The following is a 14,827-nucleotide window of genomic DNA, read 5'->3' as shown; positions in this document are numbered from 1 at the left end:
TCCACCCACCTTGGCCTCCCAAAGTGCTGGGATTACAGGCATGACTCACCATGCCCAGCCTATGTTTTATTGTTGTTGTTGTTGTTGTTGTCTTTTTGTCTTCTTTTTTTTTTTTTTTTTTTTTTTTTTTGAGATGGTGTCTCCCTCTGTTGCCCAGGCTGGAGTGCAATGGTGTGATCTTGGCTCACTGCAACCTCCGCCTCCTGGGTTCAAGCGATTCTCCTGCCTCAGCCTCCCGAGTGGCTGGGATTACAGGTGTCCATCACCATGCCCAGATAATTTTTTGTGTTTTTAGTAGAGATGGAGTTTCTCCATGTTGGCCAGGCTGGTCTCAAACTCTTGACCTCAAGGGATCCACCTGTCTCAGCCTCTCAAAGTGATGGGATTACAGGCAAGAGGCGTTTTATTTTTAACTAGCTTCCTAGGTAATCTTGATTATAGGTAGATTTATATAAAGCACTACAAAAAATATATGATCTTATTATGATAGGTACACCCTAGGCCTCACCTCCTACCAGAATTCACGCATTGGTGCCACTTGTTTGCAAGCTAAAAGTGTCATCCGTTATTCTGAAACAATTACATTGGTTTGGACTTTGGAACTCAGAGCAGCGGCAAATTCCCCAGATATATTTTCTCCTCTCTGTCGATGGAATTCTAAAGACATGAACAAAGACACAGACTGTGTTGCTATGTGTGGTCTACAGTGAGGGAAGTAAAATGGTTTGGCTTCTACATAATTTGTTTTTAAAACAGCATCGGATAGAATTCCATCCAACTTACCAGAGCAGAACATTCCATAAATTGAGACTTTTTCCTGTAGGAGTCTGATGCTAGAACAGGTACAGGGCAGCTGCTGACCTCAGCAGGTTCTGCACAAAGCAGCTGCTGAACAGGCAAACATGCACACTTTTACTCACAACCATGAAGATCACTAAATGTTAGGGCCAGGTATAGCTTTAGAGAAGACCAAGCTCCAGCTTCCTTCTTAGGGGTCAGAAAACCAGGGTCCACACACAAAGGCTGACTCATCCAGGCCCCAGGATGAGTCATTGAGATGACAATCTAGCAAACCAGCATCCCAGTCCAGTATTCTTTCTACCACACCTTAAATTATATACCCTCCTTAAAATCTCCCTGCAAACAAAGCTGGCCTCAGAGCCTGGGGCAGGATTAGGTCTGCAGGGGGTATTCTGCATAATAAAAAGCACCTGAGTTTGTAGTCTGGTAGTGTGACTCTGAGCAAGTTAATTCATCTCCCTTTGCCACAGTCTCCTCATCTGAAAGATGTCATTAATAACATCTACATCACAATATTGTTATGAAGATAGGAGGAAAAAATAAATAAATGTTAGATATGTTGCCTGGAACATAATAAACTCTCATTAATGATAGCAATTGTGATTATTACTACGGAGAAGTTCAAGGACAGGAAGTGAGAAAGTTCACTAAACAAAGTCTGCAGTATGGGCTCCATTTAAAACTCTGGATTGTGAAGCCAGGTCCCTATCTTGGAGATGGTGATCTAAGTGACATGAACATCTCAGTAACCCACAGACAGATTTCCTAACTTCATGGAAAAGGAAAGCACAGAGTGGCTCTTCCTACTAGAGATGGTCATTAAGAACTAGCCCTGGGGCCAAGCATGGTGGCTCACATCTGTAATACCGGCACTTTGGGAGGCCAAGGTGGGAGGACTGCTTGAGCTCAGGAGTTCAAGACCAGCGTGGACAAAATAGTGAGACCTCATCTCCAAAAAAATAATAATAATAAAATAAATAATAAGTAAAAAAAGAACTGGCCCTGGGTGTCAAGGCTTCCAAGAGAAATATTTTGGGGGATAAAAGAAGAGACAACCCCAAATGCAGCACCGTGTGGTTCCTATTTCAGCCTATTTACAATGCCCCATCCATCGGCCCCCATGCCCATTAAGTAGAGGCTACCTTTATGTGCTCATCACAGTAAGGCCTGGCCAAAGGAGAGAGGTACAGGATTCTTCCAAGGCCTGGGTGGAAGTAAACAGACTCAGTGAGAGCTTCTTCTATGGGAAACAAGAGAAGGCCTGGATGGAAATAAACAGATTCCATGTGAGTTCCTCTATGGGAAAAAGAGAAAAGCTGGCCTAGGTGTGAGTAATGCTAATCAGTCATGCACTTTGGAAGGGGTTATCAGCACCAGGCCAGGAAAAGCAAAAACAGAAGACTATTCACTCATCTGACCTTTGAAGAGATATCAAGCATTTAAAGAACTGAGATACTCACTGGAGGGGAGGTGGTGGTGATAAAAAGAAAGAAAAAGCAGGAGTACTTAACATGAGAATAGTTACCTGAGACAAGGTTATAAATAGAAACAAAGTAATCACAAAACTGGACATCAGCTCCATCCACTCTACATGCCAGTAAGTGGACATCTGCTCCATCCATCCCACATGCTAGTAAGTGGACATCGGCTCCATCCATCCCACATGCTAGTAAGTGGACATCGGCTCCATCCATCCCACATGCTAGTTAAGTGGACACCAGCTCCGTCCATCCCACATGCTAGTAAGTGGACATCTGCTCCATCCACTCTACATGCTAGTAAGTGGACACCTGCTCCATCCATCCCACATGCTAGTAAGTGGACACCGGCTCCGTCCATCCCACATGCTAGTAAGTGGACATCAGCTCCATCCATCCCACATGCTAGTTAAGTGGACACCAGCTCCGTCCATCCCACATGCTAGTAAGTGGACATCTGCTCCATCCACTCTACATGCTAGTAAGTGGACACCTGCTCCATCCATCCCACATGCTAGTAAGTGGACACCGGCTCCGTCCATCCCACATGCTAGTAAGTGGACACCGGCTCTGTCCATCCCACATGCTAGTAAGTGGACACCGGCTCCATCCATCCCACATGCTAGTAAGTGGACATCGGCTCCATCCATCCCACATGCTAGTTAAGTGGACACCAGCTCCGTCCATCCCACATGCTAGTAAGCGGACATCTGCTCCATCCACTCTACATGCCAGTAAGTGGACACCTGCTCCATCCATCCCACATGCTAGTAAGTGGACACCGGCTCCGTCCATCCCACATGCTAGTAAGTGGACATCAGCTCCATCCATCCCACATGCTAGTTAAGTGGACACCAGCTCCGTCCATCCCACATGCTAGTAAGTGGACATCTGCTCCATCCACTCTACATGCTAGTAAGTGGACACCTGCTCCATCCATCCCACATGCTAGTAAGTGGACACCGGCTCCGTCCATCCCACATGCTAGTAAGTGGACACCGGCTCTGTCCATCCCACATGCTAGTAAGTGGACACCGGCTCCGTCCATCCCACATGCTAGTAAGTGGACATCGGCTCCATCCATCCCACATGCTAGTTAAGTGGACACCAGCTCCGTCCATCCCACATGCTAGTAAGCGGACATCTGCTCCATCCACTCTACATGCTAGTAAGTGGACACCGGCTCCGTCCATCCCACATGCTAGTAAGTGGACATCAGCTCCATCCATCCCACATGCTAGTAAGTGGACATCAGCTCCATCCATCCCACATGTTAGTAAGTGGACATCTGCTCTGTCCACTCTACGTGCTAGTAAGCGGACATCTGCTCCATCCACTTCACATGCTAGTAAGTGGACATCGGCTCCATCCATCCCACATGCTAATAAGTGGACATCTGCTCCATCCACTCTACATGCCAGTAAGTGGACATCGGCTCCATTCATCCCACATGCTAGTAAGCAGACATCTGCTCCATCCACTCTACATGCCAGTAAGTGGACACCTGCTCCATCCATCCCACATGCTAGTAATAAGTGGACATCTGCTCCATCCATCCCACATGCTAGTAAGTGGACATCTGCTCCATCCACTCTACATGCTAGTAAGTCCAGTCCTAGAATGTCACAGACTCTTGAGTTGAAAGAAAACTTAAAACTTTGTCTAGTCCAACCCTCTACCCAACAATCTAATTTCATCTACAACATCCCCGAAGTAATTGCCCAGAGACGATTACCTCCAGTGACAGGGAGCTCCGTGCTCAGTGTTCTAATACAGGAGACCACTAATTCTTTGAAAGTTTTTAACACTTACCAAACACCCTTCCCTTATGGCACTTTCATCTATTGGTCCCAGTTGTAGTCTCCAGAATATTATAAAATAAATGGAATCCCTTTTTCTTACACCACCTTTGGAACAGAGAAAACTCTGAGCACTTCGAACTGCCACAAGAGGAGGCTGAATGAACAGCTACATGCCTTAAAGGGAAAACAAGGACTCCAGAGCAGGCGAATATAAACGATACAATCAGAAAACAAAGGGAGAGGCTTAATGCTGTTATCAGCACAGCCTCTGCTGCACGTAGCCTCCATCCCCAGACAAACACAAAGTTTGTCCCTTTCCACTTGACTTCAAGAACATCTTTAAAGAAAACATGTTCTAAATGTACAAGTAAGTTAATTACTGTAAACGAGGCTCTAGACAAGAGTCAGAAGAGGGCCCTGATCATGTTTAAAATAATAAGTTAAAAATCATTTTCAGCTGTTAGTATTTAGCTTAGACATAATACAGAGATAGGAAGAAAGAGGAGGAGGATTTTATAGCAACAGAGGAATAAGCAGAGGAAACTGCTTTCTACACAATTAGATTAAGTCTTGTTGCAAGGCTGATACTCAGTGTACACAGCGGGTAAAAATCTCTCGGAATAAAAAAACAAACAGACCCTGGTCAGGGGCACTGGCTCACACCCCTGTAATCCCAATACTTTGGGAGGCCAAGGTGGGAGGATCACTTGAGCCCAGGAGTTTGAGATCAGCCTGGGCAGCATAGTGAGACCACATCTCTATTAAAAAACAAACAAACAAAAAAACAAACCTAGAAAGATGCACAACATCCAGATCACAGCAGAAGGGGCCCTTAAGAATTCAATTCCATCACTGTCTAGACTGAGAAACCCAAACATGAGTCACTTAAGGTTGCCAGGTAAGCGGCAGAGCTAGGACAAAATATCCTGATTCCCCAATCTCTGTTCTGTCCATTGCACCATGATGCTATCTTCAGCAAAATTCAAATAACTGCAAAACGTCCATCCAAATAAGCAATCCCAAATCTGACAAGTTACAGAAAAAATAAAGCAAAGCTCTTTACATTCTTCAAGTTAACGTCAGGGCTCTCCACAACCTCGGCTCAGCCACCTATCTTCCCAGAAGCACATTCCGATTCATATTTCATATTTTGGTGTGACTTACATAGAATGCAGGAAGGTTAGAAACCAAACCTACAGAAGGATGAGTTTGCAGAAAAATAATGAACAAACGGAACCACACCCAGAGCCAATCTAACCCCAGCGGTGGAAAATGCAGACAGCTAAAAAGGGAGAGGACTAAAAGAGAAAGGGACAGAAAGGAGTGCCTTTTCACAGGTGAAGTTTCCCGCAGGAGGCGGTGTGGTGAAAAGCAAACAGCTGCTGAAGCTTAGGAACATGTGCATTCTAGTCGCAGGTCTCCGGGTCTCCGATTAACTCACTGGATGACCTTAGGCAAGCCCTTACCCCTTCCTGGAGTAAGGGCTCAGTTTCTCCAACTGTCCTAGGAGGGAGCTGCACCAGACGACTTCTCAGCGTCCTTGCAGTTCTGACCCAAAGACCCATTATTAGCCTGTCTCAAGCAGCGCTCCCGCAGCGGGCAAGACATTTGCTGGAAACGGGGAGACCTGTGCGAAGCGTGAAAGACGCCCTAGATGGTCCTTTGGGTTATCTTCACCATCTACCCCAGTTTCCCCCACCTGTCAGTCAAACAGGACGGTGAGATCCCAACCCCACAAGGTCAAGGGAGATAGCGCGAGGGACAAGGGATCTCCACGCTTCGCCCAATTCACAGAGGGGTGTCAGCGTCGTACCGCAGCTGCGGCCCGGGGACGCCAAGGAGTCGCGGACCCACAGCCCGGGCGGATCCAGTGCCTGACCTGGAGCATCTGCCACGCCGGGAGGAAGGCGAGGTGGGTCCTGCCCAAGGCGGCGAGCGCCGCCAGCCGGAACTCGTCAGTGGAGGAACTCACTGCTCGGGTTCTGGCCCCAGCTCCGGCTCCGGCTCTGGCTTCAGCACAGCCCACCCTTCCCGGGTTCAGTATCAGCCCCTCGCCATCCTCCTTTGCTGCCCGGCAGCCGCTTCCGGGCCTCGTCACGTGATCCCACCGCCCACGCCAGAGACCGAGGTCACGTGCTCCCTTGAGCGGCCGCGCCTTTTTTCTCACTGAGCTCCGGAGCTCTGCTCCACAGCACCACCTGGCGACCTATTACTGCCACTGCTGGAAGGACTATGTTCCTGGGCGCTGGGGACTGCGAATAGGAACTGAACGGGGCATTGATCTTGGGCATGGGGCAGAGTCCAGTCGAAGAGCACTGTCCCTTGAGTTGTGGGTTTGTGAAATATTGCTAATTTTTACACTGGCTGTATTTTCTTTTACACATCTCGATGAGTTTGTATTGCTTTTATAATAAGAAATATGCATATTTTTAAAACTTCCAGTCAATTTTTCAGAAGCATACACAAACTATCATCTGTGGTTGCTACTGTAAATGGAACTGTGGGGTAGGGCAACATTATCTTTTAATACATTTAAATTTTTAAAGTAACATTTTTAAATGGATGGCAACATTTCAGTATTGTATTATCTAGGCTTCTCCTTTTACCTCCTTGTTACAGACTTTTCCTTTAACAATTATGTAACAAATAGGCTTCAAGTCAAAAACTGTCACAAGAGACAGAGAAGATCATTGTTTAATAATAAAGGGGTCAATTCATCAAGAAGACACAACTGTAAATATATATGCATGCAAAATTGGAGCACCTAAATACATACAACTAATATTAATGGCCATGAAGGGAGAAATAGATAGCAACACAATAGTAGGAAGGTCAATATCCCACTTTCAACAATGGATAGAGCAACTAGAGAGAAAATAAGGAAATAATGAACTTGAATTGCACTTTAAACCAAATGAACCTAACAGATATATACAGAACTTTCCATTCAACAGAAACAGAATACACATTTTTTCTCTAACACACTTGAAACATTCTCTAGAATAGACCATATGCTAGTCCAAAAAACAAGCCTTAAATTTAAGAAGATTGAAATCATATTAATATTCTTTCAGACCATAATAATATGAAGCTAGAAATCAATGACAGGAGGAATCTTGGAAAATTCACAAATATGTGGAAATTAAACAACACGCTTTTGTTTTTCTTTGAGACAAAGTTGCGCTCTTATTGCCCCATCTGGAGTGCAGTGGTGCAATCTTGGCTCACTGCAACCTCTGCCTCCTGGATTCAAGCGATTCTCCTGTCTCAGCCTCCCAAGTAGCTGGGATTACAGGCACGTGCCACCACGCGCGACTAATTTTGTATTTTTAGTAGAGACGAGGTTCACCATGTTGGTCAGGCTGGTCTCAAACTCCTGACCTCAGGTGATCTGCCCACCTCGGCCTCCCAAAGTGCTGGGATTATAGGTGTGAGCCACCATACCCAGCCCTATGCTTCGAAACAACCAGTGGGTCAAAGATGAAATCAAACGGGAAATTTAAAAAATATTTTCAGACAATTGACAATGGAAACATAACATACCAAAGCTTATGGAATGCAGCAAAAGTAATTCTAAGAGAGAAGTTTATAGCAATAAATGCCTACATTAAAAAAGAAGAAAGAGACCAATTAAATAGTTTAACATTATACCTCAGGAAACTGGAAAAAGAAGAGCTCACAAGACCCAAAGTTAAAAGAAGAAAAGAAAGAGCAGAACAGAAATAAATCAAATAGACAACAGAAAAAAAAACAGACAAAATCAATAAAACTAGAGTTGATTTTTTGGAAAAAATAAAATTGACGTACCCTTTGCTAGTCTAAGAAAAAAAAGAAGACTAATAAAATAAAAAATGAATGTGAAGACACTACAACAGATGCTTCAGAAATAAAAAGAATCATATGGGGCTATTGTGAACAATTATTTGCCAACAAATTGGATAACCCAGATGAAATGGAGAAATCCTTAGAAAAATACAACCTACCAAGATTGAAATCAGGAAGAAATGGAAAGCCTGAACAGACTAATAACAAATAAAGAGATTGAAGATGAGACAGGGACTATTTGACTTTCTGGTTTTCTGTTTAAACTTCCCAACAAAACCAGATGGCTTCACAGCTGACTTCTACCAAACATTCAAAGAAGAAGGTTTGTTACTAAACTCTTCCAAAAAATGGAGCTAGAGGGAATACTTCCAAACACATTTTATGAGGCCAGCATCACCTTGATACCTAAGCCAGAGAAAGGCACCACAAGAAAAGAAAATTACAGGCTGATTTCGCTAATGCACATTGGTACAAAAATCCTCAATAAAATATTTGCAAACAGAATTCAACAACAATCAAAAAAATTATGTATCATGACCAAGTGGGATTTATCCCTGGCATGCAAGGCTGGTTTAACATACGCTAATCAAGCAATATAATACATCATATTAACAGGATGAAAAATGAAAACCACATGGTTATCTCAATTGGCCTGGCAAAAGCATTTGACAAAGTCCAACATCCTTTCCTTCCCTAACCCCCACCCCAACATACCTTCTTGATAAAAAAACTCTCAATAGTTTAGGTATAGAAAGAACATTCCTCAACATAATAAGGTCGTTTATGAAAAACACACAGTTAACATTTTAATTAATAGGGAAAAACTGAAAGCTTTTCCACCAAGATCCAGTAGCAGTCAAGGATACCCATCCTCACCACTTCTATTCAACATAGTACTGGAAGTACTAGCAAGAGCAATCAGCCAAAAAAGCAAAAGAAAGAAAGGCATCCAAATCAGAAAGAAAAAAGTAAAATTATCTTTATCTGCAGGTGACATCATCCTATATGTAGAAAACCCCAAAGATTAAAAAAATACTGTTACAATTAATGAATTTAGTAAATTTTCAGGACATAAAAATCAACATACATGACTGGGCTCAGTGGCTCATGCCTGTAATCCCAGCACTTTGGGAGGCCAGGGCAGTGGGTCACCTGAGGTCAGGAGTTCAAGACTAGCTTGGCCAACATGGTGAAACCCTGTCTCTACTAAAAATACAAAAGTCAGCCCAGCATGGTGGTGCATGCCTATAGTCCAAGCTACTTGAGAGGCTGAGGCAGGAGAATTGTTTGAACCTGGGAGGCGGAGGTTGCAGTGAGCTGAGATCGCGCCCCTTCAGCCTGGGTGACAGAGTGAGACTCCATCTCAAAAAAAAATTATAAAATCAATAATATTTTTATACACAAATAATTACCTACCTAAAAAAGAAATAAAGAGAATGATTTTATTTGTGATAGCATTAAAAAATACTCAATAATCAATTTAACCAAGGACATGAATAGGGTGTACACTGAAAACTATATAACAATGATTAAATAAGTTGAAGAAGACACAAATAAATGAAAAGATATCCCATGCACATGGACCAGAAGAATTAACATTGTGGAAATGTCCATACTATCCAAAGCAATATACAGATTCAGTGCAATCCCTATCAAAATCCCAATGGCATTCTTTACTGAGATATAAGAAACAATCCTAAAATTTGCATGAGACCACAAAAGACCCTGAATAGTCAAGACAATTCTGAAAAAGAAAAACAAACTGGATGCATCACACTTCCCGATTCAAAATTATATTACAAAGATATAGTAATCCAAACAGTATAGTACTGGCACAAAAACAGATATGATAGACCAATGGAACACAATAGACAGCCCAGAAATAAATTCAAACATATATGGTCAACTAATTTTAAAGAAGGGCATCAAGAGAACACAATAGGGAAGACAGTCTCCTCAATAAACGGTGCTGAGAAAACTGGTTTTTATGTGAGAAAGAATGAAATCGGATGTTTATCTTACACCATACATAAAAATCAACTCAAAGTGGATAAAAGACCTAAATGTAAGATCTGACACTACAAAACTAGAAGAGAACATAGGGGAAATGCTCCTGGACATTGGCCTTGGCAATGATTTTTTTGGATATCAGACCAAAAGCTCAGATTACAAAAGCAAAAATAAATAAATAGGACTACATCAAACTAAGAAGCTTCTGCACAGCAAAGGAAGCAATCAACAAAGTGTAACGGCAGCTTATGAATTGGAAAACATATATGCAAATCCTATGTCTAATAAGCGCTTAATATCCAAAATTTATCAAAAACTCATATAACTCAGCAATAGAAAAACAACCCAATTTAAAAATGGGCAAAGGACCTGAATAAACATTTCTCCAAAGAAGAAATAAAAATGCTCAGTGATCATATGAAAAAGTGTTCAACATCATTAATCATCAGGGAGATGCAAATCAAAACCATTATTAGGTATCACCTCATACATGTTAGGTTGGATATTATCAAAAAGTCAAAAGACAACAAATATTGGTGAGGATGTCGAGAAAAGGGAATTCCAGTACACTGTTGTTGGGACTGTAGACTGGTGCAGCCATTATAGAAAACAGTGTAAAGGTTTCTTTTTTTTTTAAAACAGTATAAAGGTTTCTAAAGAAATTAAAAATAGAACTACCATATGACCCAGCAATCCCCTTTCTGGACATATACTCGAAGGAAATGAAATCACCACCCCATAAAGATATCTGCATGCCCATATTCATTGTAGCTTTATTCACAACAGCCAAGATATAGAAACAATCCAAGTGTCTATTGACAGCAGAATGAATAAAGAAACTGTGGTATACATACAAACATTTTTCTAAAAAAAGAAAGGAGTCCTGCCATTTGCCACAACATGGATGAAACTGGAGGACATCATGCTAAGTGAAATAAGCCAGACACAGAAAGAAAAAATATTGCATGCTCTCATTTATATGTGGAATCTTTTTTTTCAAGTCAAATACACAGAGATAGAGAATCAAACAGTGGTGACCAGGGCCCAGGAGTGTTGGAGGGAGGAAGTGGAGAAATGCAGCTGAGAGGATACAGAGTAGCAGATATGTAGGATCCATAAGTCTAGAGATCAAAGGGACAACATAAGGACTATAGGTTATACAATTGTACTGTACAAACAGTAGAACAGAGGTTACTAGTAGCTGAGCAGGGTGGAAGGAAAGGATAGGGAGAGGTTTGTTAAAGGATACAAAATTACAGCTAGATAGGAATCAGTTCTATAGCTCTGTAGGATGAGCATAGGTAACAATAATATAGGCTGTATTTTCACATACCTAGAAGAGGGGTTTTGAATGTTCTGAACACAAAGAAATAAGTGTTTGAGATGATGGATATGTTAATTACCCTGATGTAATCGCTGTACATTGTATATACATCACTGTGTACCTCATAAATATGTATAGTTATGTCAATTAAAAATAACTTTTTAAAAATAAAAAAATCACACTGTATTTAAAATTCCTGTGAAATGAGTAAATTTTAGCTGCTCTTGCCACAAAAAAAGAAACCCTAAATAATGGGTAGCTACGTGAAATGATGGAGATGGCAATTCACTTCACTATAGTTACAATTTTACTATCTATAAGTATCGCATAACATCATGTTGTAAATGCTAAATATACACAAAAACATTTATTTGAAAAATAATTTTAAAACAAAAATTATGTTCTCAACCAAAAAATACTATTAATACAGCTACAAAATGGATACATGTCAAAATAATTATACATGGATAAATCATAAAATAATTATGCTAAGCAAAAGACATTAGGAAAATATTTCATTTATATAATATTCTAGAAAATACAAAATAATATAAAGTAACGGAAAACACACATCAGCCATTGCCTGGGAATGCAGAGGAGAGACAGGAGACAGGGTGATTATAAAGGGGCATGAGGAAATTTTCAAGGGGACAAATTTGTTCACCATCTTGATTGTGATGATTTCACAGGTGAATATATATGTTGAAACTTATCAAGTTACATGCTTTAAATACGTGCAGTTTATTGTATGTAAATTATACTTCAATAAAACCATTAACATATTCAGTAAAAAATTATATAATAGGTTAATATATTCTTAAAAGTTAGACAATATAGAAATACATAAATTGAAAATCCCCTTTCCCCAAATTCACTCCCCTCTCCAAAGGTTTACAGGTGCCAGCATGTGTGTATTGCTCTCCAAACCCTATATTATACAATTACAGAAATATATACATATGTATAGAAATATACAGGTTTATGGTGTTTAAATTTAAAATCATAAATACCAGTACTTATTGTTTTGCTTAAGACTTTTACTCTTCACAATTTTCTCATTTCTCCCCCTTCTCCCCACTTGTCTCCTCCACTTTCAATATGTGCAGAACTTTTTTCATAGGTCTTCTTAGAAGCTCTGATGTATATTAACATACATTAAATACAACCTCTTGTTTATAGCACATACTATTAAAAACTTTGCCTTAGAGTATGCACTCCATTTCTTTGTCTTTTGTTTCATTTTTTTAGAAATGAGGTCTTGCTATGTTGCCCAGATTGGAGTGATCATAGCACACTACAGCCTCAAACTCCTGGGCTCAAGTGATCTCCCATCTCAGCCTCCTGAGTAGTTGGGACTACAGGTGCATGCCACTGCACATCGCTAGCTTGCATTCTGTTTTAACCATTGTGCCAGTGCTTCTCAAAGTGTGGTCCCTAGACCAGCAGTGTCAGCATCACTTGGGAACTTGCAGAAATGCAAATTCTGGGTCCTACTCTACAGCTACTGCATCAGAAAATCAGAAACCCTGGGTTGTGGGGGGACAGCAATCTGCATTTTGAAAAGCCCTCTAGGAGAGTCTGATGCTCTCTCGTGCTGTAGAACCACTGCCCTAAAGGACAAGCTTCTGGAGGGACTTGCTTTAGCCATGTGCTAACATGTTGTGTGGCCAGCCCCTGGTAGTGACTTATTTCTGCTGAGTGGTAGAAAGTAATTTGAAGGTTTTTTTCCCCTTACTTCCCAGCTGGGTGACCTGGGCAAGACTTTTGATCTCCATTTGGTTTCATCATCAGGAAAGTGAGATTGAAAACCCTCCTTGGTTCTGCCTCCCTCCCTGGATTGCTGGAAAAGCAGATGAGATCAGGCGCTTAAAGGTTCTATATAGAACATGAGGGGTTATGCTGCTGAGAGATATTAGGGAAATTAATCCTTTTGCATTCCATAGTCTTGAGGAATGTAACTTCCTTTTTTTTTTTTTAACCACTCTACCCATCCCAAGCCCTCAAGGGTACCAGCCCCTGAGATGTCATAGCAACCCTACCCAGTGTCCCCTTTCCCTCTCCTTCTCTCTTTTTGAGACCCCTTGGGTCCCTGATCCATCCTCCTGAACATTCTGTGACTGATCGCCCTACTGTCAAGCCTCTCTCTGTTAAGACCACTGCCCCCTACAGTGGCTTCTAGCTCTAAAATTCTCAGGTTTTGTATCTTAAAAAAAAAAAAAGAAAGAAAGAAAATATGCTTACAAATGTGCCAGGAACTAGTTTCTTGTTGATTAATTGAGTCAATCCTCGTGGCAGCCCTATGAGGCATTTAGGAGATGCTGTAGGTGCCCTTCCCGTATCTCCTTTACCAGAGCTGCAGCCCCATCCCTAGCTGCGGTGAGTGTTGCCTGCTACACTGTAAAGCATGCTACACTGTTATGTAGGGATACAAAAGGCCCACCTACTTTTGTCACTATACAGAGAGCAATGCCGTTATTCACACTCATGAAACTCCTGTGGGTGGTCTGGGTAATTCTTCGCTGTAGTATAAGCATTCATCAGCATTATGATTTCAATATTTGGCAACCCAATCACAACAAAATTCAAGAATTTATTAAGTGGCACAAGTGCTGAAAAATGAATTTGAAAATTCCTTAACTTTGGAGTGGAAATTAGAAAAAATAAAATTCCTATAAAGAAGACCAAACACCATCAGATATGACATGCTGGTGCCTTAGGAGGGTGTCTCCTATAAAGTAAATTAGCACTGGAGTGGAACAGATGAAAAACAGCCACTGAAGCAAGAAATCATCAGCTCAAGTACATAGGAAAAGTGCTGGGGCCAGATCAACACAACTGGAATGTGCCTCAGGCCATGCTATTGTTTTAAACATTTCTTTTTCTTTTTTTTTTTCTTTTCTTTTCTTTTTCTTTTCTTTTTTTTTTTTTTTTTTTTTTTTGAGATGGAGTCTCACTCTGTTGCCCTGGCTGGAGTGCAGTGGCATGATCTCAGCTCACTGCCACCTCCACCTTCCGAGTTCAAGCAATTCTCCTGCTTCAGCCTCCCAAGTAGCTGGACATACAGGCACATACCACCACGCCTGGCTAATTTTTGTATTTTTAGTAGAGATGGGATTTCACCATGTTGGCCAGGATGGTCTTGATCTCCTGACATCATGATCTGCCCACCTTGGCTTCCCAAAGTGCTGGGATTACAGGAGTGAGCCACCATGTCCAGCCTGTTTTACACATTTCTTATTGTGATTTTTTGATGATTTGAAAGGAGGTAATTATGATATAATATGGTTTGGCTTTGTGTCCCCACCCAAATCTCATCTCGAACTGTAATCCCCATGTGTCAAGGGAGGAGCCTGGGTGGCAAGTGATTGGATCATTAGTGGTTTCCCCCATGCTGTTCTAGTGATACTGAGGGAGTTCTCAGATCCAATGGTTTAAAAGTGGCAGTTTCCCCTGCACTCTCTCTCTCTCTCTCCTGCTGCCATGTAAGACGTGCCTGCTTCCCCTTCACCTTCTGCCATGACTGTAAGTTTCCTGAGGCCTCCCAGCCATGTAGAACTGTGAATCAATTAAACCTCCTTTCTTTATAA

The 14,827-nt window shown here is 41.6% G+C and overlaps 1 protein-coding gene across 10 annotated transcripts in view; it reads right to left on the bottom strand.

Annotated features, from left to right (window-relative positions):
• The window catches only part of SLC36A1 (solute carrier family 36 member 1), a 309,080-nt gene that overhangs the window by 205,932 nt on the left and 88,321 nt on the right, over nt 1-14,827 (bottom strand). For 2 of the 10 annotated variants that reach the window (XM_016954085.3, XM_001168272.8), the window contains exon 1: nt 5,961-6,187. The exons of 1 other annotated variant lie outside the window; for it this stretch is intronic. Coding sequence is in view for 6 of the 9 variants with exons in the window: in XM_063810840.1 (XP_063666910.1) it covers nt 784-796 (13 nt within the window). In the remaining 3 variants the exon portion in view is untranslated. Of the gene's footprint in view, nt 1-783; nt 1,768-5,894; nt 6,188-14,827 lie in introns of those variants that run through there. 7 more of the 10 variants (XM_063810843.1, XM_063810844.1, XM_016954087.3 and 4 more) reach the window with 6 other exon arrangements.

This window comes from Pan troglodytes, chromosome 4 (genome assembly GCF_028858775.2).
Source record: "Pan troglodytes isolate AG18354 chromosome 4, NHGRI_mPanTro3-v2.0_pri, whole genome shotgun sequence".
Lineage (NCBI taxonomy): Eukaryota > Metazoa > Chordata > Mammalia > Primates > Hominidae > Pan > Pan troglodytes.
This window is presented reverse-complemented; position numbering and strand designations above follow the sequence as displayed.